Source organism: Callorhinus ursinus, unplaced genomic scaffold (assembly GCF_003265705.2).
Source record: "Callorhinus ursinus isolate GAN/ISIS: 27379988/994484 unplaced genomic scaffold, GSC_fseal_2.0 scaffold36, whole genome shotgun sequence".
Taxonomy (NCBI): Eukaryota; Metazoa; Chordata; class Mammalia; order Carnivora; family Otariidae; genus Callorhinus; species Callorhinus ursinus.
Genome location: NW_027397098.1, coordinates 15,520,793 through 15,544,537, shown reverse-complemented (window position 1 = coordinate 15,544,537; position 23,745 = coordinate 15,520,793). Strand labels below are relative to the sequence as shown.

At 49.5% G+C, this 23,745-nt stretch overlaps 1 protein-coding gene across 2 annotated transcripts in view; it reads right to left on the bottom strand.

The window, feature by feature from the left end:
• Window positions 1–9,652: 9,652 nt before the first annotated feature.
• Window positions 9,653–23,745, bottom strand: part of LOC112810007 (La ribonucleoprotein 4B) — a 62,747-nt gene continuing 48,654 nt past the window's right edge. For both annotated transcript variants that reach the window (XM_073879974.1, XM_025853444.1), the window contains exons 14-17: window positions 16,713–16,877; window positions 14,606–14,730; window positions 14,405–14,513; window positions 9,653–13,259 (exon numbers count right to left, since the gene is read on the bottom strand). In XM_073879974.1, coding sequence (XP_073736075.1) covers window positions 12,987–13,259; window positions 14,405–14,513; window positions 14,606–14,730; window positions 16,713–16,877 — 672 coding nt within the window. In that variant the 3' untranslated portion in view covers window positions 9,653–12,986. The remainder of the gene's footprint in view (window positions 13,260–14,404; window positions 14,514–14,605; window positions 14,731–16,712; window positions 16,878–23,745) is intronic.

Below are 23,745 nucleotides of genomic sequence, written 5' to 3'. Positions count from 1 at the left end.
ATGTCTGCTCTCAACACGCCTTTTCAACGCAGTACTGGACATCCTAGCCACAGGGACCAGGCCAGACAAAAAACACAAGGCATCCACATTGGAAAGGAAGAAGTAGAACTGTCACTCTTTGCAGATGACATCTTTATATAGAAAACCCTAAAGACTCCACCCCAAAAACTATTAGATCTAATCGATGAATTCAGTATTGATTACTGATTGCAAGATATAAAATCAATACCCACAAATCTGTTGTGTTTCTAAGAACAATGATCAGAAGAGAAATTAATAATGCCACTTACAATTGCGTCAAAAACAATAAAATACTTAGGAATAAATTCAATCACGGAGGTGAGATATCTGTACATGAAAATCTAAAAAACACTGATGAAAGAAATTGAAGAAGACACAAATGGAAAGATATACCACATTCATGGACTGGAAGAATTAACATGGTTAAAATGTCCATATTATCCAAAGCAATCTACAGATTCATTGCAGTCCCTATCAAAATTCCAATGGCATTTTTCACAGAAATAAAACAAACAATTCTAAAATTTGTACAGAACCACTAATGGCCCCAGATAGCCAAAGTCATCTTGAGAAAGAAGAGGACAGCGGCAGGCATTGCATTCGCCAATTTCAATCTATGTTACAAGCTACAGTAATGAAAGCAGTTTGGTATTGGCATAAAAACAGACACACAGGTCAATGGAATAGAGACCCCAGAAACAAACCCACATGTGTATGGTCAGTTAATTCACGACAAAGGAGGCAGGAATATGCAATGGGACAAGGACAGTCTCTTCAGTAAATGGTGCTGGGAAACTGAACGGCCACATGCAGCAGAATGAAACTGGACCCCTATCGTACTCCACTTGAAATGGATCAAAGACTTGAAAGTAAGACCGGAAACCATAAAACTCCTAAAAGACAACATAGGCAGTAAACTCCTTGATGCTGTTTTCCTGGATTTTCTGGATTTGACACCAACAGCAAAGGCAACAAAAACAACAAACAAATGGGACGACATCAAACCAAAAGCTTCTGCCAGCAAAGGAAACCATCAGCAGCACAATGAAAAGCCGCCTACGGAAAGGGAGAAAGTACTTGCAAATCATATCCAATAAGGGGTTGACATCCAAAATATGTGAAGAACTTACAAAACCTAAGAGTAAGAAAACAAAAAAATTCAATTGAAAAATGGGCAGAGGAAATAGACATTTTCCAAAGAAAATGGTCAACAGACTCATGAAAAGATGCTCAACACCACTTGTCATCAGGGAAATACAAGTAAATACAAATTAAAACCACAATGAGATACCACCACCTCACACTGGTCAGAATGGTTAAAATCAACAACACAAGAAACAGATGTTGGTGGGGATGTGGAGAAATTAGAAACTCTTACACTGTTTGTGGGAATGCAAACTGGTGGAGCCGCTCTGGAAAACAGTATGGAGTTCCCTCAAGACGTTAAAAATAGAACTGTACTATGACCCAGTAATTGCACCGCTGGGTATTTATCTGAAGAAAACAAAAACGCTAACTCAAACAGATATCTGCACCCCCTGTTCACTGCAGGATTATTTACAACAGCCAAGATATGGACGCAACCCAAGTGTCCATCGATGGATGAGTGGATAGAGAAGATGTGGTGTATATACAAATATTACTCAGCCATAAAAAAGAATAAGACCTTGCCATTTGCAACAATAGTGAGGGACCTCGATGGCATTATGCTGAGTGAAATAACTCAGAGAAAGGCAAATACTGCACGATCTCACTTATCTGTGGAATCTAAAAAAATAAAATGAAATAAACTCACAGATAGCGAGAACAGATCGGTGGTTACCAGAGGCAGGGGGTGGTAGGCAACATGGGTGAAGGGGGTCAAATGGTACAAAACTTCCAGTTATAGCATAAAGCGGTCCTGGGGATGTCATGGCAACCCTAGCTGATAACACCGTGTTGTGGCTTTAGAGCTGAGAACAGAGTAGACCGTGGATGTTCTCATCGCAAACAGGAACTGTAACTTGCACGGCGGTGGATGGCAACTAGACTCAGCGGGTGATTATTTCACGGTATATATGTATTTCAAATCTTTACGTTGCACACCTTAGCCAGTGCAATGCTAGATGTCACTTATATCTCAAGCTAAAAACAGTCACTTAGCTCCACTGTGGGGAACACAAAGGCTCCGGGACACATGTCCGGCACGGCGGCCGCGCCTCAGTGAAGAGCCCCTGAGGCAGCGTCTGGGTGCCTCTCCTTACCGTGGTCTCTGCAGCAGCCCAGAGCCTGTCCCCGCCGTCCACGCGGCAGGCTCCCACAGGAGGCCAGCTCCCTTCACTTCGCTCTGGAACTTTCTCTTTTCCTGGCTGACTCCCCAGGGCCCTTCCTGCTGGCGAGACGTGACGCTGGGGCCTGGGCTGGCCTTCCTGCGGCTGCCCCGGCATGGGCACGGGCATGCGTGTGCGTGCAGGTCTGCGGGTTGCCGTGCTAAACGACAACGCGCCTGGAACCCCGTTTTTCCTGGAGCCGTGGCTCTTGGCGCTCCCGGTGAGTCCCGTGAGGCTGACGTGGCAGAGTCCTGGCTAGAAACCCCGAACGCCGCCGCCCAGCGCCGCCCACCAAGTTTAGAAAGCGAGGCCATGTGCAGTCTTCGGGCTGGGCGGGTGGCCCTTGGATGGCGGCCGCGCTTGGGCCTGAGTGGGGCAAGCCCACCCACCGCCTGACTCGTACGGAAAAACAGAAGTGTGTTCTAGATGTACAATTAAATTAAACGTTTGAAAACCTCTCTTGCGGTTCTTTCCCCATTGACGGTTGAGGGCAGCCGGCCCGGAGGCACCAGCCCCACGTTGTTCGGTCAGGCTAACTCGGGCACCTGCACAACAGCCACGTGTGCGTCTCAGAACATGCAGAGAAACAGGCCCGCAGGGTAGATGGGAAACACGAGTTTCCACCCAGCGCCCCGGCATGGCCCCACGCTCCGTGGCACTCCCTGAAACTGAGAGTCTGGTGGGGGACAGCCATGCCATCTGGGGTTCCCAGGCCTCCAACCGTGTTTTTGAATATTGTTAATCTTCAAAGGAGAAGGCCCATGGCGGCTGGGTCAAAGAGGCGGGCGGCGTCCGCGGCGGTCTGTGCGGGCAGTTTACTACATCGGTCTCCAGAGAGTGCTTCCATTTTTCATGGGGTTTATTTAATCCTAGGAAATGTTTGGTTTAAAGACACATTCCCAAGGGCTCGGTGGGACCGGACTCGTGGCGGGGCTGAGGTCTGAACCAGCAGGGATGAGCAGAGAGACACAGTCCCCTACACAAAAGCCTATTTGTCAGGTTCCCCCATGCCTGCAACGGACGGTAAGAAAGTGGGGGGATGCCATTTACGACAGCGCCAGAATACAAAATATGTAGAGATTAATTTAACAAAAGATGCCCAGGACTGCGCGTTAAGGTACAAAACTCATCGGAGGGAAATCAGGAGGGCCTCAGAAAGGGTCAAGGGCTCTGTAGCCTCCCCACACAGGTCTACAGATCCAGTGAGATTCCCATCACAATCCCAGCAGGACATTTTGGTAAAAACCAACAAGCTGGCTCTAAACCCTAGAGTAGCCACATGACCTTGCAAATGAAGGACACGCTGGAGGACTGGTGCTTCCGGTTTCCAGTCAGCTATGAAGCTATGTCAGCATGAGGGCGAAATGTTAGCAGAAAGACAGGCCAGAGCATGGGGGCGGCGCCCTGTGGGGGAGCGAGCCCCCTGGAAGTCCCTGCATGACGGCTGCCCACCAGTGGTTGAGGAGGGGTCCACGAGGGTGGAAGGAGGGGACCGGTGTGGTTCCCCTGTCTACGTGGGAGGGGTCGTCCACCTCAGCCCACTACCCCTTCTTCCTCCGCTGGTGCCCGGGCACTCCGAGTGCCACGGCCTTGCAAAGTTCAGGTGTGCAAGCGCAACTCTGGGTCCACCCTGGGCTCCCCACCTGCACCCCAGTGCTCAAGCCGCGGTCCTCCCCCTGAGCCGGCCAGGAGGATCTCCCAGCCTCGCTGCGGCCACGCCCCCTCTCCACCCCTTTCTCAGGAGGCAGCACAGACGGCTTTCTTCACTGAGCATCTCGCAGAGCACGCCACCAAACACCTTCCCAACAGTTCCAGGTACCGGGCAAACGGCATTAAACAAAACACACCCCCCAAATCAGCCGTGCCCCAGTAGAGGCCAGCCAACAGCTAAGCAGCACATGTGGCCACACCCTGTCTGATGGCCACTGGGCCCTCCAGGTCAGCAGGGCACGGAGGCCACAGGGGACTCCCACGGGTGGTGGCAGGCACATGGGCAGGGTTGGCGGCCGTGCGGGAAGAGGCAGAGGAGAACCCGGCATGTCAGCAGCGGTCCCTGCGTGAATCCGGGGGAGGCAGGCCCGAGTCCTGGAGAAGGACATCAGTGATGGTGGGGGTGACCAGACGTCCCCCACGGGCCGGGAGCGGACAGCCACTAGAGGATCGGGAGGCATGAGCGCCCGTGACACCTCGGGAAGGTCAGGCTGCCCCAGCACGTGTCCGCGGTGGCCGCGAGCCAGCAGGTTCAGGGAGGGGACAGGGCACATGGGGTCCAAGGGGTTGGGATACACGGTGTCAACAGCGGCGTCTCCCGAGGAGCGTCCCTCTGTGTCCAGGACCACCCCTCGTGGGCCCTCTCCCCCTGCCCCAGGGGTGGACCCGCGGGTCACTGGTCAAGAACTGAAATGGCTCCCAAGTCCGCCCGGTGAGGTGAGACATTCCCCGACAGCTCTGACGTTGCTAAACCCCCCCGGGCGCGTGAGGACGACGCGGGCCTGCAAGAGGGGGGCGGGACGCCGAGGGGACACCTTGAGCTCTGACCGCCTGCTCAGTGACCAGCTGGGTCCCTCCGTTGCCGCCCCGAGGACAGGCTCGGCTTCAGCGTGCAGGTCTCTGTGCATCGATGACAAGTGCCGAGGAAGCCCCACAGTGAGGCCCGGCAGGGAAAGCGGGGGACACGGCAGAACTGAAAGGTGGAAGCTCTCAGAATGCAGAGGTCCCTGTGGCCGGTGAACCCCGAGAAGTGACCTGACCCAGCGTTCCTTGCACGCTCACTGCATGACCCCTGAACACTGGGAAAGCCACCAAATGTCCCTGCTTTGGGTGGCACCTACACACGGGCAGCCTGAGGGCAGAGGGCAGCCGAGGCTTCAGGGAGAGCTGCCCCGAGACGCTGCCGAGGCTCCCACACAGCATGGCTGGACCCTGCTCCCAGGACAGGTGAGGACACCAAGCCAGGGATGTCCAGGAAGGGACCCCAGGTGGTCCCTACCGACCAGCGGCCCTCACCTCTGGGGGGTTTCAGGTCACCCTCAATCGCTCTCAGATACCCAGCTGGTCACTCGTCCACACTGCCCGCCCCCAGTCAGCCGGACGGTCGCTCGTCCACACTGGCCACGCTGTCCGCCACATCTAACGCACTCCCTGCACCTACTGCACACGTGTGCGGCCCCCACAGCCTGGTGCAGGCGTACGGGAGAACGCCAGGCTGGGTCCCTGACGTCGCCAGGCTGTGTGGCGTTCTCCCGGCTCTGCCCGTGTTTGGGTACCATCTTCCGGACGGCTCCCTCGGGCAGCTGGCTCCACCTCACATGCTCTCCCAAAACCACCCCAGCAGGCCGCTGTCCCCGGTTCCTCGCTCACCTGTGCCTGTCACACGGGTGTGGCCGGAGTACTGGGCGCCAACCCCGTCACACATAGTGGCTGACTTGTCTCTAAAACCACCTGTGACCTGGGCCCTAAGGAATCGGCAAATGATGACTAACCCCCCCACCCCCGGAAGGCAAGGAGCAACGAGACAGGAGCAGGTGGAAGACACACGGCGCAGCACACAGATGGTCCCTTCGCGCGTACACGGCCCGTGGGCCCCCGGTCAAGGATGGGAGGGACGGCCGCAAGCTGAGACAAAGGGTCGGAGAAGGTGCACCTCACGGGCACGACGGGAAACGAGGAGCGGGAACGGGTCTAATGACGTCCAATAAAGTGAAACCTCAGAGCGAGGGGATCAAGAGGTGCAGGTGCAGGCACCCACCAGCAGAGCGCCCCAATACCCCGCCAAACGCCAGTGGGGCTGGGGGCCGGAGTGGGGCCCCTCGACGCGGCAAGTGCGCTGGGACAGCCGGCGACGCGGGAGCGAGCCCCGCGCAGAGCACAGGCCTGGAGCGCCACACGCCGTCTCCGGCCTCCCGACCCGCGGGCGCCCACCCGCGTCACAAAGCCCACCCTGACGCACCTGGAAGAAGACAGGATCACACGGCCTGCTCTGCCCACGGTGCGACCACACTAGGAACCAGTAACAGGAGGACAACAGGAAAATCTCCCAACACCTGGAAGGAAAACAACCGCCTTCTACACAGTCCACAGATCAAAGAAGAAATCTCAAAAAAAAAATTAAAAATACAAAGAACTGGGATTCAGCTGACAGGGAAATTGATAGCATGGAACGCTCACCTCAGGAAAGATCATAAATCGGTCATCTTAAAGTTCTGAGAAACTAGGAAAAGAGCAAAATAAACCCAACTCAATCTCAAGGACTGGTGAGCTCGGGTTTGCCCACCTGAGCCAGCCCTGGTCCTGGGGTTTCTGCGGGGCTTTTCCCCCCGGGACTCGACCTATTAACCACAAGTACCTCTCGACCGTTAGTTCGCGACAACGGCTGGTGTGCTGGGCGACCCTCCTGTGTCCTTACCAGCCAACGGGGGTCAGCACACCACCCCCCACCCCGAACCCCAAGTTCATGGCAGGGGAGTCAGCAAATCTTCTCAGTTTGGCTTTGCCAATTAGGCTCAAGCTCATTCGGAAACTCGTCCCAAGATGAAGGGTCTCCTGGTGTGGTTTTCGGAGGCAGCCTCGTTCCTGGTTCGAACGGCTACGTGCTGGGACGTGCCGGGATGCGGCCTTTGCCTCGAGGCTGCCTGGGGCCCCTGGGAGCCAGACGCAGCAGGGAGCCGAGCTGGCCGCCTGCCTCGAGGCCTGGGGCGGGCGCTCCCCTGGGGGCAGGCCCGGCGCCAGCTCTAACATCCCCCATTTCCTGCAAGGATTCACTCCCGGTCACTCAAACAAAAGGGCTTATTCTAGGGCTGTGTGTGGACCAGGGACTGCTGCCCTGACACGTGGGCCCCTGCCTGGTCCCCTCTCCCATCCCTTCCCACACTCAGACATGGCCACTGAGCCTTCCTGTGTCGGATGCTCTGCAGGCCACGGGGAGGCCGGGACAGGCACGGCCCGCTCTCCCTCCCAAACTGTGATCACAGTCGTCGGGGCCTCACCGCTGGACCGGTTCAGAAGGGCCTGCTGGTATGGGCCCAGCGTGTGTCCTTCGCACGCGTCCTCTGTGCTGCGGCCAGGCGAGGAGGTGCTATGCGGGAGGACCGGCCGCCCCCACAAGCACCCGCCTTGGCTTCTCAGTTCTGGAGGCCCTCGCGCACCACGCACCTACCGACGGAGCACGCGGGCACACGACCGTTCGTAAACAAGTCGTGACTTTCAGGGAGGCGAGGGGCCACCGTGGCTCAAAGGAAAACCCGGGCGAGTGTGAACCCAGGCCCTGGGGGCCGCTACCACGCCGGGGACACCCACCAATGGCTGCAGCTGCATCTCGCAGACACGCAATCGCCAGCAGTGCAGCCGACCCACCTCGCCGGGCGGCTCTCTTGCCCGCTTCAGCTCAGAGGAGGACCACCCGACCACCCAGCCTCCCGGGACGGGAGCGCAGGGCCCACACGTCTGGTGGGCACCCATGCTAGTGGCGCTCCACGGTGTTTCTGGTTCCACACACACAGAGAGCCCCCGTGGGGAGGTGCTGGTGAAAAGTCACCCATTGTTCTTATTTCCGGCCTCACCGCCGGCCCGCCTCCGCACGGCAGGCCAGGAACAGTGTGTCCCAGGGAATCCCAGACACGCCCGTCTAAGACGACCGTCAGTCCCCTGGGCTCAGATGGGGCTCACTGCTCATCACACCCGGCAATGAGGCCACCTGCCGGTGGTGTTTCTTCAACCATGGCTTTTAGTCCATGACTCAGAAAAACAGGATTTTAATGTTAGCGAAACATGTAGGTATACCAAGGAGTGGAACGCAATGATTTCAACTTCTTGGGGGAAGGGAGGCTTAAACGCCAGGGTTCAGCTCTTGCACCCTCCCACGGCTATCAAAAAGCAGGCCCAGATGAGCAGCACACGGTGGCGAGGAGGCAGCACCCGTGCATCTGTGAGCAAGTGGGGCCGAGGGTCAGCAGAGCTGCCACACCAAGCCTTCATCAGCCAATCCTGATGTGTGATTGTCACATCAAGCCAGTGAGTTTTGGATGGTTACATGGAAACAGCAGAGCATGACCCTAGTTCTTCCAAATTTTCTAGGCCAGTGCTGTGCTAAAAAGCATACTCAAATATTTCATCAATTTAACAAACATTTATTGAGCATCTACCATGTTGCAGAGTGTCCTAAGTACGGGGGATACAAAGTGACTGGGATGGGCTCACTTCCGGCCTTCGTAGAGCACACTGAATTACAACTGTGAGGAGTTCCATGAAAGAAGTTCCTGGCCACGCAGAATGATGGCTGAATGAAAGCCTATGGGGTCAGCAAAGAAACAGAACTACAGACAGGAAGGAAGGGAGCACCTAGACAACATGCATGCATCTGTGGGGACTCTGCAAGGAACAAGTGTGGCATCACGCACCATGGAGAATTAACAAACCAGAGACCCTCCGTATGGCAAGAGTAGAGTTAGGCCATGACCCAGACCACACATGCACATCCAGGCCAACAATTCCAGATGGACTGCACACACACACACGCACGCACACACACACACACACACACACACACACAGATTATCTTCATGCCTACAGAGCAGGGAAATACTTCAGAAACAAGACCAAGACGCTAGAACCACAAAGGAGAAGAAGGATAAATTTTACTACATGTTAATCAAAAACTGTAAGATAAAAACATACTCTAAAAACGTTAAGACAACCGGTAGGGATTGAGGGGAAGTATTTGTAACATACGTAACAGACAGAGTTAGTAGCCCAAACAGATCAGGAACACCACATCAGTATGAAAAAGATAATCCCGTAGAAAAAAAGGGGAAAGGAAACGAACAGGCAGTTCACAGACGAGGAAAATTAGTCAATTGTCATTGAAGCAGACCATTCGTGCCCCAAATCAATAATCTACTAAGCTGTTCATCCACCTGCAGCCTTGAGCAGCGCTGGCATCACCAGTATTTAAGGGTGAGTCAATTACTTCGTTTCTGTGGCTCACGTCTGATCTGAAAACCACAAGGACCCATCATCAAGTGACTCTACGGGAACATCGCACAAGAGACAGGCCATTTAACACAAGCAACGGAAGATCCCGACATTGGGATATTTAGCTCCGTGGTAAATCCTGGATTTAGTGCACTGCTCCCCCGAACGTCTTAGACCACTATGCCGACTGGGGGCCCCTTACGCTGCAGGCGCTCGGGGCCTCGACAATCCAAACACCAGTTGGAGGCAACCACATTCCATTCTCATGTACGCTGATGGGAAGAGACAAGAATTATTTTTTAAAAAGATGTATTCTTGAAGGAATTTTTAATTAAAAAAAAATCAAAGAAAAATTGCAACAGTGCCTAAATCTTTATTTTTCATAACCTACATTTTTTTTCAAATTAGACAGTTTTACACTGAATGACACAAAAGGAAACTTAAATTATCAATAGTTTACACGTAAGCTTGATTCCAGTCTTAATGAAAAGAAGTAGAACAAAAACAAAGGCCCTCAAGAAAGCTTCCGTAGCACGTCCCGCTCGGCAGACTGGCGGCTGCTGGCTCTGCTTCTGACTTGGATTGTCTGGGGCGCCTGGGGGTGACAGGCCACGAAGCGCACGAGCCCCCAAATGCAGCTCGCTGGTGGCGGGCACAGACACGCACCTTCCTCACCCGCTGCCCCTGTAACAAACTGAACTGGCTTTGAAATGTAAACTGCGTGATCCTGGCTAACAGAGCCGCCGGAAGCGCCTTCTGCCACCCACCAGTGACAATCAGTGATGCGAGGACAGGCGGGCCGGGCCAGGAACATCAGGACACCAACTCCTAAAAAGCAACTACTCTACTGGAAATTCATGTCTGGTGAAACGGGGCCAGATTCTCATCTCGCTATTTCCAAATTATAAGTATCCTCACATAATTTTACAAGTTAAAATGTCATTTGTGATTGCTGTATCTCTGATTCTACATCCTGAACTACTGCTGGGGGAAGGAAAGACTTCGGTTTCTAAAACTGGACAAAAGCCCCCAACCAGCTGTGGCTGCTCGTGCCAGAGCCGTCTCTGTGCCACGTCCCAGGCTCCCTTCTCTTCTGTGAGGGGAAAATCTCACAGTGATCTCAGAAAGCTGGGGTTTGGGACGTTATATAGCTGTTTGGTGTATCACTGTTGCTTAATTAAAAAGGATGCTATAAAAATCCCACCAGAGCGAGGTTGCAACTCTGGGTGCAACCGACGTGGGCTGCAAGGACAGGGGCCGCAGTGCGGCGAGCGGGCACGGAGGGTACAGGACCGCCAGGCCACGCCCCTCCCACGCACCAGCTGCCCCCGTGCCTGGCTGTGCCCCGTTGCTGTCACGAGTGACCCCCTTCGTCCTGCCGGCCGTGGACGGCTACGGCTGGCTCTAGCACACAGCCTGCCGCCAGGGCAAGGATCTGTCATTGCTGAAAACCAGTGTGTCAGCTCCACACAGGGTTTGCGGCCCCTGGGTGGGGCGGGGGGGCGGGTGACCAAGGCTGACCACATCCGCTCCCTCCTCCAGCAAAGATCGCCACAGTGAGCACTTCCTGGGGCTTGCCTTTCCAGCTTTTCTTACAGTACTCATGAGATGGGGCGTCAGAGGTCAACTAATTCCTGATTTTTTAAGTCAGCAATCCCTCACCTACAAAAAAAGAAATCCTCCTGTTCCTTTTACACTAGCACTGTGTACTCCTAGATAGTGAGTCCTGGCGGCTTCTCTGAAGGAGACGGTCAAGCGCACCAGGGCTGGCTCTCCTCTGGCAGTTAGGATTCTAAGTAGATTATCTTTTGCTTTCTCCTGAAGCTCCTGCCAGTTTCTGCTTCCTACATTATGATTTCACATTAGCTATGATTAGTACATATTTACAGACTTGTGAGAAGAGCATGAAAACGTCGGAAGGCTCTGCTAGGACTTTCCATTTCCCTTCTGCAGCAGCAAAGAGGCAGAATCAGCCCAACACACCAGCATCAGAGAAAAAGAAAAACACCTCAACAAATTAAAATAATATTCAAACCACAACATTTAGTTTATCTACATCCAGCTCAATAGCAACATTTATAATATATCAATAATTTTTATCAGATTTTTCTCTTTAGGGTACCTTTTTAATATGTTCTGATTATTTACAACTGTACAAGCAAAGCACACACTCCCAAGTGCACATATTTAATACAGTATCGACTATTTGCATTTACAGGGTTTCTCAACAATCTGAAGAAGGTCAACTGTTGGAGATCTTCGGGGTGTACTGCAGACCTGTGCTACAGAATGCTCGCTCGGGGACACCCGTGGCGGCAGCCCCACCAGACTGAGCAGCTCTGTACCCCTCGTGCCAACCCGGGGGCCAGTCTCCACCAACTCTAAGCTGTCTTATACAAAAGTTAAGGCAAAGTCATTTTCAAGTTTAAATAAAATTCAAGTCTTTAAATATTGGATGGAAATAATGTTTTAAAAAGAACCCTCAGTCTTGTTAAATAACCTTCTGTGGAATAAACTGTATGGTTACATTTAGCAGGAAATGTTTTAATGTCTGCTTAGAATACTTCAAGAAAAAATTTAGGCATTTTAAAACAAAATAATTTATATTTAACTTTATTATGAACCGCTAGCGTTAGTGCATGCGCGTTCTTCAGAGTGCAGCACTTCCGGAAGGGGATCAGTGAGACCCTCGTCCGGGAGGGACTGTCAGCCTCACCACCGAGCCCCCCCGAGACTCCACTCCCTCACAACTTAAGCAACGCTTCCACTGCGGGCCGACGCGGAGCCACGGGAAGGTGCCCACGCAGCGGCTAATGCGGGGGAGCCGCGGGGGCCACGGGGGTGCCCACGCCCTCCCGCCAGCTCTCGGGAGCAAGACAACATCAGGGTACATTTTTGCGGGGACACGTGAGTGGGCAACCAGGTTTATGTTTTCATTTAAGTTCTATTCACAATGTGCTTTGACTCTGTCTTACACAACAACCACTTGAGACAGGAGTGAGAGGCTGGTTACTTGCTTGCAGCACATCAAAACTCAAGGTTTCAGGGCTCTCTGGGGTGCATCTCGCCCAGTAGGTCAATAACGGGCTGTGTTTTTTTAAAAAAACAAAAACAAAAACAAAACCACTAGCGTCACTTGCTAAGATTCTGAATGAAGTACAACTCCCAAGCCAGCGAGGGCATGACCTGACCCCTTTTTCTTCTCCGGGCCACACTGACCGTGTCGCCTCCAACCTCGATCCCAGCGGTCTTCAGCCCACCCATCGGTCTGGACATCTCAAAGGAATGCACTTGCTAACCAGTTATTTTAAAAAATGAAGTAGCATAGTTCCGCTTAATTTAGAAAAACTCACTATATATAGCTTGCATTCATAGCCACATGGAGGCTTAATAAAAATATCAATTTGTTAGGATAAATGCATTTTCTATCCTGAAAAAAATCAGACTTATGCATCACCTCCAGTTAAGCACCAACCTAAAATAAGGTTTATATTAATTAAATCCTGAAAAATAGATTTTTTTCAAGAGGGGGAAAATCCGACTCATGGAAGAAAAACCACTTGCAGGCACCTCACCGGCCTTGTCTACGCTGCAAGCCCCTAACCAGCGGCTCATCCTTGGCCCCGAGTGGGACAGTGCTTAGTTGTGGCGACCCCAGCTCCTCACAGCCCTCCCAGACCTCGGCGCTCACTGAGGGGACTTGGGGGGGGTGCTCTGTTCTCTGTGTGGACGCTTCCCGGCAGCGGGGGGCGAGGGCCGGCGGCCCGGTGGCCTCCTCTGGTCTTTGGGTGGCCCCGGGTTGGACTTGGGGGCAGGGGGCTCTCTCTCGGCGAGCTTCTTTTCTTCCTTCCCACAACTGATGGCGTTGGGCTTTTGTTCTTTTGGGGGCTGCGACGGGGAAGACGGAGGCTCTCTACTCGTCCTCTGACAAATCTCCGCATAGCTGGGTTTTCGCAATTCCTGGGGAAGGGACACAATGCTGCGGTTACGTGCACAAAAGGCCACCTCCAAACCTGTGCAGCTCACTTCGGGAACGTGAGCGATGTTTTCAGCGGATGCTCAATTCCACACCCAAAAGTGCTGTCACTTGTAAAAGCTCACAGATTTCAACCAGTTGTGCTTCCCCTGCAGCACAAAGCTCCCTCCAAGACACTCTAGGAACGTCTTATAAAAACGGATAAAACCAGAAAAGGTCCTGGCATATGCAGTGCCGGCCTCTGCACTCTCGAGTCACAAGGAAGCCCTGAAAAAAGGTGTGAGAAAAGCTGCCCCTGGAAAGAGCCGGGAGCAGCATCTGCCTCCTCCGCCCACACGGCCTTGCAAACACCCTCACATCGCACGGCATGGGCTTCCCGGAACACCTGAACCATGCAGCCCATCACTTACCAAGGAGCTTCAAATAATGTCTGTGCCCATTTCAAACCACCACAGGCTGGTGGTGTAGATCCAGGGAAGGTGAAGACAGAGTTAAAAACTTTTTTTAAAAAGTTAATTTTTCAGGTAAGTGGAAGCTGGAAGGCTAAATATCAGAAGAGAAACTTAAAACTATTTCACCTCCATAAGCCATTACTAACTTAAAAGTAACTGTAATCTATAAAAATGTTTCCTTTAAAGATGCAACCTTATAGACAGGGTTTAACTCCCAAATCTAAACGACAAAAATTCACTGAATCAGAATAAACCAGGCTGGCTGCACCAAGGGGGAAGGAGGCAGGCAGAGGAGGCGGAGGGAGGCCTGCAGCCAGGACGGAGCCGCCCAGGGGTGGGAGCAGGTGGGCAGGGGTGGCGTGGCTTCTTCCCGGTGTCCACTGGGACAAGTGATCGGAATCCATGGAGAACACTGGGCTGCAGTCTTGAGACTTCAAAAGACAACCTGGCTCAACCAACAGTGAAGTAAGAAGCCCCCAGGGTGGCGGCAATGAGAAATAACCAGGACACTCAGTGGAAAGTCAGCAGCCAATACTCAAGGAATTAGGTGGGGAAAGCACAGCACCTACACACGTAAAAAACCCAGCAAACCAGACTTCCACTGAAAATAAGCTGACACAGAAAAGGAACACCACGCCCCTCCTCCCCGGGGTGGGAAGGGCGGCCAGGACACGTACCGTGGCAGCGCCGTTCACCTGCACTGATTTACTTGCCGTTGTCGTCAGGGCAGAAGGAAGTCTGTCCACACTCGAGGCTTCTCTCTGCTTCTCCACCACCTTGGGATCCCTGTAAAAATGCCACCCAAGGGCTGAATCTCCCACTCACGACAGGCAAGGGCAGTCCGACAACACGGAGGCGCGGCAGAAGGCCGTACTTACTCGGGCAGACAGGCCGGGGAGGGAGCGCGCCCATAGGCTGCGGACACAGCACTGGAAGCCGGCACCAAGGGCTCTCTGGGGCTCACCGCGGGGAGCGTGTTCGTGCTTGCATCCGTATTTAGGCTCTGAAAACCAGGGGAAGGACAGTTCAATGCGGGGAGAGACACAGCCCTCAGATTTCTGTCCTAATGACCTTAGACACACCAAAAAAGGTCCCAGTCTGAACGACAAGGAGGCTTCCTGCCTTCCTCCTGGGGGCCCCAGGGTCACTCTGCTGGGGCTGGAAGCATGGCCTCTACCAAGGGGAGCAACCAGCAGTGAGAGGAAACAGAGCCCTGCCTGTCCTCCAGAGTGCTCCCCCAGTGCCCGCAAACACCTCACCCCTTGTGTGACTCGGGCCCCCCTCTGGGCCTCCACTTTCGTTGTCCACAAGCCTGTTTTCTCCACAGAATAAATACCAAAGGCATCTTATTCCTGACACCCCAATGCCTAGCACAGCCTGGCACATAATGAACCCTCAAATTTATGTTAAATGTGGAGTTCCCAATCTAATTCCGTGTGGCTCCTTCTTGTAACTAAAATCAAAAAGATCGACACTTCCCTACAGACATAAATGTGGGTGCCTCAAGGTGGGTGGCCGGTGTTGGCAGTTCCCAGCCCTAGAAGCAGGTGTAATTATTCCCAGTTTAACAGCCGAGAAAATGAAAGCTTGGAACACGGACATTAAATCTGTCCGCGGTCATGGGACAAAGACGTGAGTACCACCAGCTGCTCTTACTCCAGACAGCGCCCCCCACACGGCGGCAGCTCACCAGGGCAGTGTCCCTCATGCCGGGTGACGGATACATCACTGAAGTCAGCACGGGCACTGAGAACGCATTCTTACAATTCTACTTTCAGAGCAGGTCAAAGGTTCAGCTGTAGACTGAACCGAGAACATCTCGAGGGAGCAAGGTGGGTGGGATGGCACCGTCTATGCCCTGTGCCCCCAGTGCTGTGGCCCTGCCACAGAACCAGACTCTTCACAAGTGCATGCTCAGCGGAAGGAAGCCGGGCTGGTGGGAAGGTGCGAGTGGGAAATGCCTCCTTTCTGTAAAGGTTCACTTGCTCCAGGGTATGGTCTTGTCTTGCTGTGCCGGAGTGCAGACGGCAGCCAGCGTGACCCAGCTCCCTTCTGGGGACGAGCTGCCAAGCACCCCCCCCCCCCAAGCAGCTCCCACATTCAAGCGCCAAGGCAACAGAAAACGCTGTTGCAGGGGCCCCACCAAGAAGCTGTGACTCCCCGGGCTGTGGAATCCAGCTCAGACTTCTTCAAAGTAGGCATTCATGGAGACTCGAAATGTAAAAAATAGTAGTTGCTGCTTTTAGAGCGGGGTGGAGGCTAGCCTGTTTGCCCCCTGTGTGCCTGACACCAAGGGTTACGAGCAAGGCCAGGGGGTCACTGGAAGTCAAGGCCCCTTACCCGCACCAACTCTAACATCACTGGAGAGAGGCAGCTATAGCCCAGAGACTAGTGTCCGAAAGTTTAAGACTTAAAATAATGCACAAGACATGCCAGATGTACGTAGCATGTGACTGTTACCGTAACGTACAGTCCTGCAGTCCGCCCCACTGCAAAGGTTAACAACAGGAGCAGGAAGCATGCAGCAGGAGGACGAGGGCTGGACATGGGGCTTTGTAAATCCCTCCCTGAGCCCTCTACTACGTTAGGATGTCTCCGGGCTCCTTGTTGTGGCATGGATCACTAAAAATTCTCATCACTTCTGCTGTAACTCAGATTTCTGTTTTATTTTGCAGACTTGTAAAATAAAGGTAGGTCCTGAATAACAACAATAAAAGTGCAATCTGAGCCTCGGGGTGACAGAGAGCATCTGTATGGCACATGATGCCAGTTTCCACCCCTGACCTTGGCAGACAGTAAGGGAATTAACAGAGAAGGTCTAGTCCCAGGTTCAAGTCTGACCCCACCACTCCAAATCCACGTGGCCTCCGGATCACTCACCCTCTCTGAAGCTCTTCCACATATGAAGACTGCCTGTATGAAGAGCGTGGCAGAGAGCCTGGCGCAAACTTGGCACTAGGCAAACATTCACGGTATGTGTCTTACCCTTTCTTTTGAGGACCCTATTAACAAGCTGGACAGCCTGTTTTCAAAGAGGTCCTCTGTCTTCAGGTGGCCTGCTGCCCCAGGCAACGGAGGGAAGTTGGACAGTCCTAATTCGAAGCTCGGGGATGGGGGCTTTGGTGGCGTTGGAGACTGAGTTTGACTCCTCTGAAAGAGAACAACACTGTCATGCTGCAGAAGCACACACCGTCCGACACTAAGACACAGAGCCGAAGAGTAAGGCAAACAATCCGTTCCAGCTTCTGATCTCCGTCTCCGTCTGAAAACAGAGAGGTCTCCCAATGACTGCAACACGTCGTCATTTAAACAAAGGTCATTTATCAGGCAACTGTAACCATCAGGAGCACAGTTATAAAGCCGAACCCCTGAGGCTGCCACCAGCTGTATGGAGCTACCTGTCTGCCATGCCAAGACTGTCCGGTTCCCAGTCCACAGTCGGCCAACACAAACCAGGGGTACACAGGCATGTGGCCAAGCATAGCACAGAGGCATCGGATGGACGAGTGAGGGAGGCAAACTCAACCCCACCGGTCGAACATCAGGACAGCCTGAGTACAGCCGCTGACCGTACTCCTCTCCAGACAGGAACTGTGTTATCACCAGAGAGCCTGCCATCCAACTTACAAAGGAGGTAGTGAAAGAAATAAACAAAAAAATGCCACTCTGAACTCCCTGAAACTTATGTAAGAAATTTTACAAAGATTTCCATTAAAAAATAGTTTAAGAAGGGGGAAGGGACTTCAGTTATCTGAAACCTCACTTTATATTTTAAAATCACTGTGTAAAAACATGGTTATTTCACGACAGATTTTTATCAGGTTCCTTGAGTTTGTTTTCTTCATAATAATATTCTTCATAATAACATCCAAGAGTAATTTATAAACCCAAGATCCCAGAAGAAAGGCAATGATGGGGGCAGAAAGTTTATTTGAGGAAGTGACAACTGAAAACTTCCCTAATCTGGGATCCAGGAGGCAAAAAGAACTCCCATCAAAATCAACAAAAGCAGCACAACACCAAGACATACTGTAATGAAATTTGCAAAATACAATAATAAAGAAAAAGTCTTAAAAGCACTTAAGACAAAAGAAGTCATTAACTTACAAAGGAAGAGCTGTAAGATTTTAGCTGGAGATTTCTCAACAGAAACCTGGCAAAAGGCAGAAGAGAGTGGAATGACATATTCAACGTGCTGAATGGGAAAAATCTGCATCTAAGAACAGTATATCCAGTAAGGCTATCTATCATTCAGGAAAGGAGAGACAAAGGGTTTCCCAGACCTACAAAACCTAAAGAAGTTCACGACCACTAAACCAACCTGGCAAGAAATATTAAGGGGACTCTTTGAGGGGCAAAGAGAGAACAAAAATGACAAAGACAGGAAGGATCAGAGAAAATCTCCAGAAACAAAACAAGTAATAAAATGGCACTAAATATATATCTATCAACAATCACTCTGAATGTAAATGGATTAAATGCTCCAATCAAAAGACAAAGGGCATAAAAACAGATTTTAAAATAAAGCAAGATCCATAACATGTGCTGCCTACGAACTATTTTAGACGCAAAGACCCTCCAGATTGAAAGTGAGGGGGTGGAGAACCACTTATCAAGCAAATGGATATCAAAGAAAGCCAGAGTAGCAATCCTTGTATCAGACAATCTAGATTGTAACCAAAGACTGTAACAAGAGATCAAGAAGGGCACTATATCATAGTAAAGAGGACAATCCAACAAGATCTAAAAATTGTATTTATGCACCCAACATGGGAGCACCCAATATATAAACCAATTAATAACAAACATAAACTTACTGGTGATAACACATAATAATAGTAGGGGACTTTCACACCCCACTCACAGCAATGGACAGATCATCTAATCAGCAAATCAACAAGGAAACAATGGCTTTGAATGATACAATGGAGCAGAAGGACTTAACAGATATATTCAGAACATTTCTAATACAGCAGAATACACATTCTTTTCAAGTGCACATGGGATATTGTCCAGAATAGATCACATATTAGGTCACAAAGCAGGCCTCAACAAGTACAAAAAGACTAGATCACACTATGCATATTTTCAGACCACAAGGCTACGAAACTTAAAGTCAACCACAAGAAAAAAATCTGGAAAGACCACAAATACATGGAGGTTAAACAACACGCTACTGAACAATGAATGAATGGGTCAACCAGAAAATCAAGTAAGAAATAAACACACTGAAACAAATGAAAATGAAAACACAATGCTCCAAAACCTTTGAGATGCAGCACAAGCTGTTCTAAGAACGAAGTATAGAGCAATACAGGCCTACCTCAGGAAGCAAGAAAAATCTCAAATAAACAACCTAACCTTACACCTTTTGAAAGAGCTAGAAAAAGAAAAACGCCTAAAGCCAGCAGAAGGAAGGAAATAATAAAGATAGAGCAGAAATAAGTGATATAGAAACTAAAGAAAACAACAGAACAGATCAATGAAACCAGGAGCTGGTTCTTTGAAAAAACTAATAAAATTGATAAACCTCTAGCCAGACCTATCAAAAAGAAAAGAGAAAGGACCCTAAATAAATAAAATCACAAATGAGGAGATATAACAACCAACACCGCAGAAATACAAACAATAGTAAGAGGATATCATAAAAAAACTATATGCCAAAAAAATGGACAACCTGGAAAAAACAGATAAATTCCTAGAAACATATAATCCACCAAAAGTGAAACAGGGAGAAAAAGAAAATTTGAATAGACTGATAACCAGCAAAGAAACTGAATCAGTAATCAAAAACTCCCAACAAACAGAAGTCCAGGGCCTAATGGCTTCCCAGGGGAATTCTACCAGCATTATCCTAATTCCAAAATCAGATAAAAGACTCCACTGAAGAAAGAGAACTTCAGGCCAAAAGCCCTGATGAACACGGATGCAAAAATTCTCAATAAAATACTAGCAAACCAAATCCAATAATACATTAAAAAAAATCATTCACTATAATCAAGTGGGATTTATTCCTGGGTTGCAAGTGTGGTTCAATATTCACAAATCAATCAACATGACTTACCACATTAATAAAAGAAAGGATAAAAACCATATGATCATTTCAGTAGATGCAGACAAAGCACAACATCCATTCATGATAAAAACCCTCAACAAAGCAGGTATAGAGGGAACATACCTCAATATATAATAAAGGCCATCTATGAAAAACCCACAGCATCTTCAATGGGGAAAAAATGAGAGCTTTTCCTGTATGGTCAGGAACACGACAGGGATGTCTGCTCTCACCACTGTTACTTAACATAAGCACTGGAAGTCCTGGCCTTAGCAATCAGACAACAGAAAGAAGTAAATGTCATCCAAATCGGCAAGGAAGAAGTCAACACTTCCACTATTTGCAGATGACATGATAGCCTATATGGAAAACTGGAAAGATCCTAGCAAAAAACTGCTAGAACTGATACACAAATTCAGTAAAGTCACAGGTTACAAAATCAATGTATAGAAATCTGTTGCATATCTATACACCAATAATGAAGTAGCAGAAAGAGAAATTAAGGAATCAATCCCATTTATAATTGCACCAAAAACAGTTAAGATACCTAGGAATAAGCCTGACCAAACAGGTGAAAGACCTGTACACTCTGAAAACTATAAAACACTGATGAAAGAAATTGAAGCTGACACAAAGAAATGAAAAGGCATTCCATGTTCATGGATTGGAAGAAAAAATATTGTGAAAATGTCTATACAAGCCAAAGCAATCTACACATTTAATGCAATCCCTATCAAAATACCCACAGAATTTTTCACAGAGCTAGAACAAACGATCCTACAATGTGTATGGAACCACAAAAGACCCTGAATAGGCAAGGCAGTCTTGAGAAAGAAAAAAAAGCTGGAAGCATAACAATTCCAGACTTCAAGCTCTATTACGAAGCTGTAATCAAGACAGTATGGTACTGGCACAAAAACAGACACATAGATCAATGGAACAGAGTAGAGAGCCCAGAAATGGACCCTCAACTCTATGGTCAACTCATCTTCGACAAAGCAGGAAAGAATGTCCAATGGCAAAAAGACAGTCTCTTCAACAAATGGTGTTGGGAAAACTGGACAGACACATGCAGAAGAATGAAACTAGACCACTTTCTTACACCATATACAAAAATAAATTCAAAATGGATCAGACACCTAAATGTGACACCTGAAACCATAAAAATCCTAAAGAGAACACAGGCAGTAATTTCTCTGACAGTGGCAGTAGCAACTTCTTTCTTGGTATGTCTTCAGAAGCAAGGGAAACAAAAGCAAAAATGAACTATTGGGACTTCACTGAGATAAAAAGGTTCTGCACAGCAAAGGAAACAATCAACAAGACTAAAAGGCAACTTTTGGAACAGGAGAAGATATATGCAAATGATGTATCTAATAAAGGGTTAGTATTCAAAATATATAAAGAAGTTACAAAACTCAACACCCCACAAATGAATAGTCAGTCCTATTAAAAAATAGGCAGAAAATGTGAACAGACATTTCTCCAAAGATATCTGGAGAGCGAACAGACACATGAAAAGATGCTCAACATCATCCGTCATCAAGGAAATGCAAATCAAAACCACAATGAGATAAAATGTCACACCTGTCAGAATGACTAAAATTAACAAGACAGGAAACAACAGGATCTGGAGAAAGGGGAACCGTCATGCACTGTTGGTGGGAATGCAAACTGGTGCAGCCACTCTGGAAAACAGTATGGAGGTTCCTCAAGAAGTTAAAAACAGAAGTACCCTGTGATCCAGCAATCAAACTACTGGGTATTTACCCAAAGCATACAAGAACACTAGTTCAAAGGGATACATGCACCCCAATGTTTATTTACAATAGCCAAACTATGAAAGCAGCCCAACTGTCCATCAACTGATAAATGGATGAAGAAGATATGGTATATACATAACAATGGAATATTACTCAGCCATCAAAAAGAATGAAATCTTGCCATCTGCAATGACATGGATGGAGCTAAAGAGTATTACGCTAAGTGAAATAAGTCAGAGAAAGACAGATACCATACGATTTCACTCATATGCAGAACTGAAGAAAACAAAACAGATGGCAAGGGGAAAAGAGAGAGAGAGAGAACCCAAGAAACAGACTCTTCACTCCAGAGAACACACTGCTGGTCACCAGAGGGGAGGGGGCCGGGGGGTGGGTGAACAGGTGATCAGTATAGAGGAGGGCACCTGCTGTGATGAGCACCGGTGACATACAGAAGCGCTGAATCACTACACTGTACACTAATGTTACACTGTGTTGAATAACTGGAATTGAAAACTTTTAAAAATAAATAAAACGCAACAGGAAGTTAAAAATATCAATCCCACTGTGTCCTTCTGGCATCCCTGCCTGTTTCTCACCTTTATCATGGTGCAGATACCTCAAGTTCAGCTCAGTTTCGGGAGTGACGTGCCCTCAGGAGTAAGCTCCCTTTTACTACACTCAGCCTCTCCACGCTTCAGTAACTCAGCAAGGCTCTGTCATGCACAGACCGATAGTCTCAAAGTAGTTTTCTGGGGCTTTACACATCTGCATTTTTCTGAGGTGAACCCAGGTTTTCAGAAGACCATATTTCCAGGCATTAAAACTTCACAAAAATTTATTAAATCTTGAGTTTTTAGGAACGAAAGAGGCAGGCAACTGCCTAGATGCAGGAGTTACAGAACGGCAGTGCCTACCTAGGAGGTTTGATCTTGAATGCAGTGTTTAACATTTTTTAGGATTTGCATGGCCTGAGGTGAGGTACGAACTGGCCCTGGTCCCACAGCCTTGCTGGGCCAAGTGAGCACACGCTATTATCCGTCTCCAAGTTCCAGAAGTCACCACAATGTCCCAATGCAGCCACAGATGCACTCCCCTTAAGAAATGTACCTGCATCACATGCCTGGGCTTCCAAGCGGCCACAGGTAAGACCACGTTGAGTCAGGAACACAAAATGTAACAGAGATGGCAATGGGAAGAAATGTCACCTCTACAGGTAATTTAGTAACCAAGGGGAATAATTCATTTAAGGTAACTAGTTAAGTGACGACCTCCTCTCTTGTTAGTCCAAATGTTACAGGAATTCATTAATTCCAACTGTAATCAACCAATATAAACGACCTCACCAAAGGGTTCACCAAAAACCAGACTAAACTGACCAACAAGGTAGAACTATGGATGTTTTAGTAACTACTAATTCGTACTTTCAAGACAGAGAAAACAGATCTTTTGTAACGGGAGAGCACATACCCACCGGCTCAGGGGGCTGGATCAAGAATTTACTCAAGGTCTTTCCAGTCCTCCAAGTGTCAATGTCTACATCCTTCTTCTCACATGTCCACACACGCTACTAACTGGGCATACTTCGTGTGGAAACACACTGGATCCATCCCCACACCAGAGCTTGGTAGAAGCATTATCCATAGGAGGAACTTTTATGTAACCCCAAGAAATGTGGCCATGCCTCAGGTACTCAGCACTCACATGAGCCCACCCCTTATTCTTGGGTTTGTTCCAACCTTAAGTTACCACTTTTTTTTTTTTTTTTTTTTAAAGTGAGACAGACAGCACAGGCAGGGGAAAGGCAGAGGGAGAGGGAGAAGCAGGCTCTACGCTGAGCTGGGAGCCCGACATGGGGCTCGATCCCAGGACCTGGAGGTCATGACCTGAGCCGAAGGCAGACGCTTAACCATCTGAGCCACCCAGGCGCCCCGGCAGTAATGCTTTCTACATAGGAGATACAAGTTAAACGTTTTGAATAAAAAATACCAATGAATTAATTCCTACTGTTCAGTGCAGTTAATTTCACTTGTACTGTACAGTTACCCACACAGACAGAACTCATCTCCAAGTGTGCATAGACCACTGTGTGTGCACACTAGGTTCTCAGCCGTGCCCACCGCACAGAGTGTGCACATGGAGACACCAGGTGTCGACACGCCGGAGACTTGTCAGCAACCAGCACTTCTACAGAACCGCC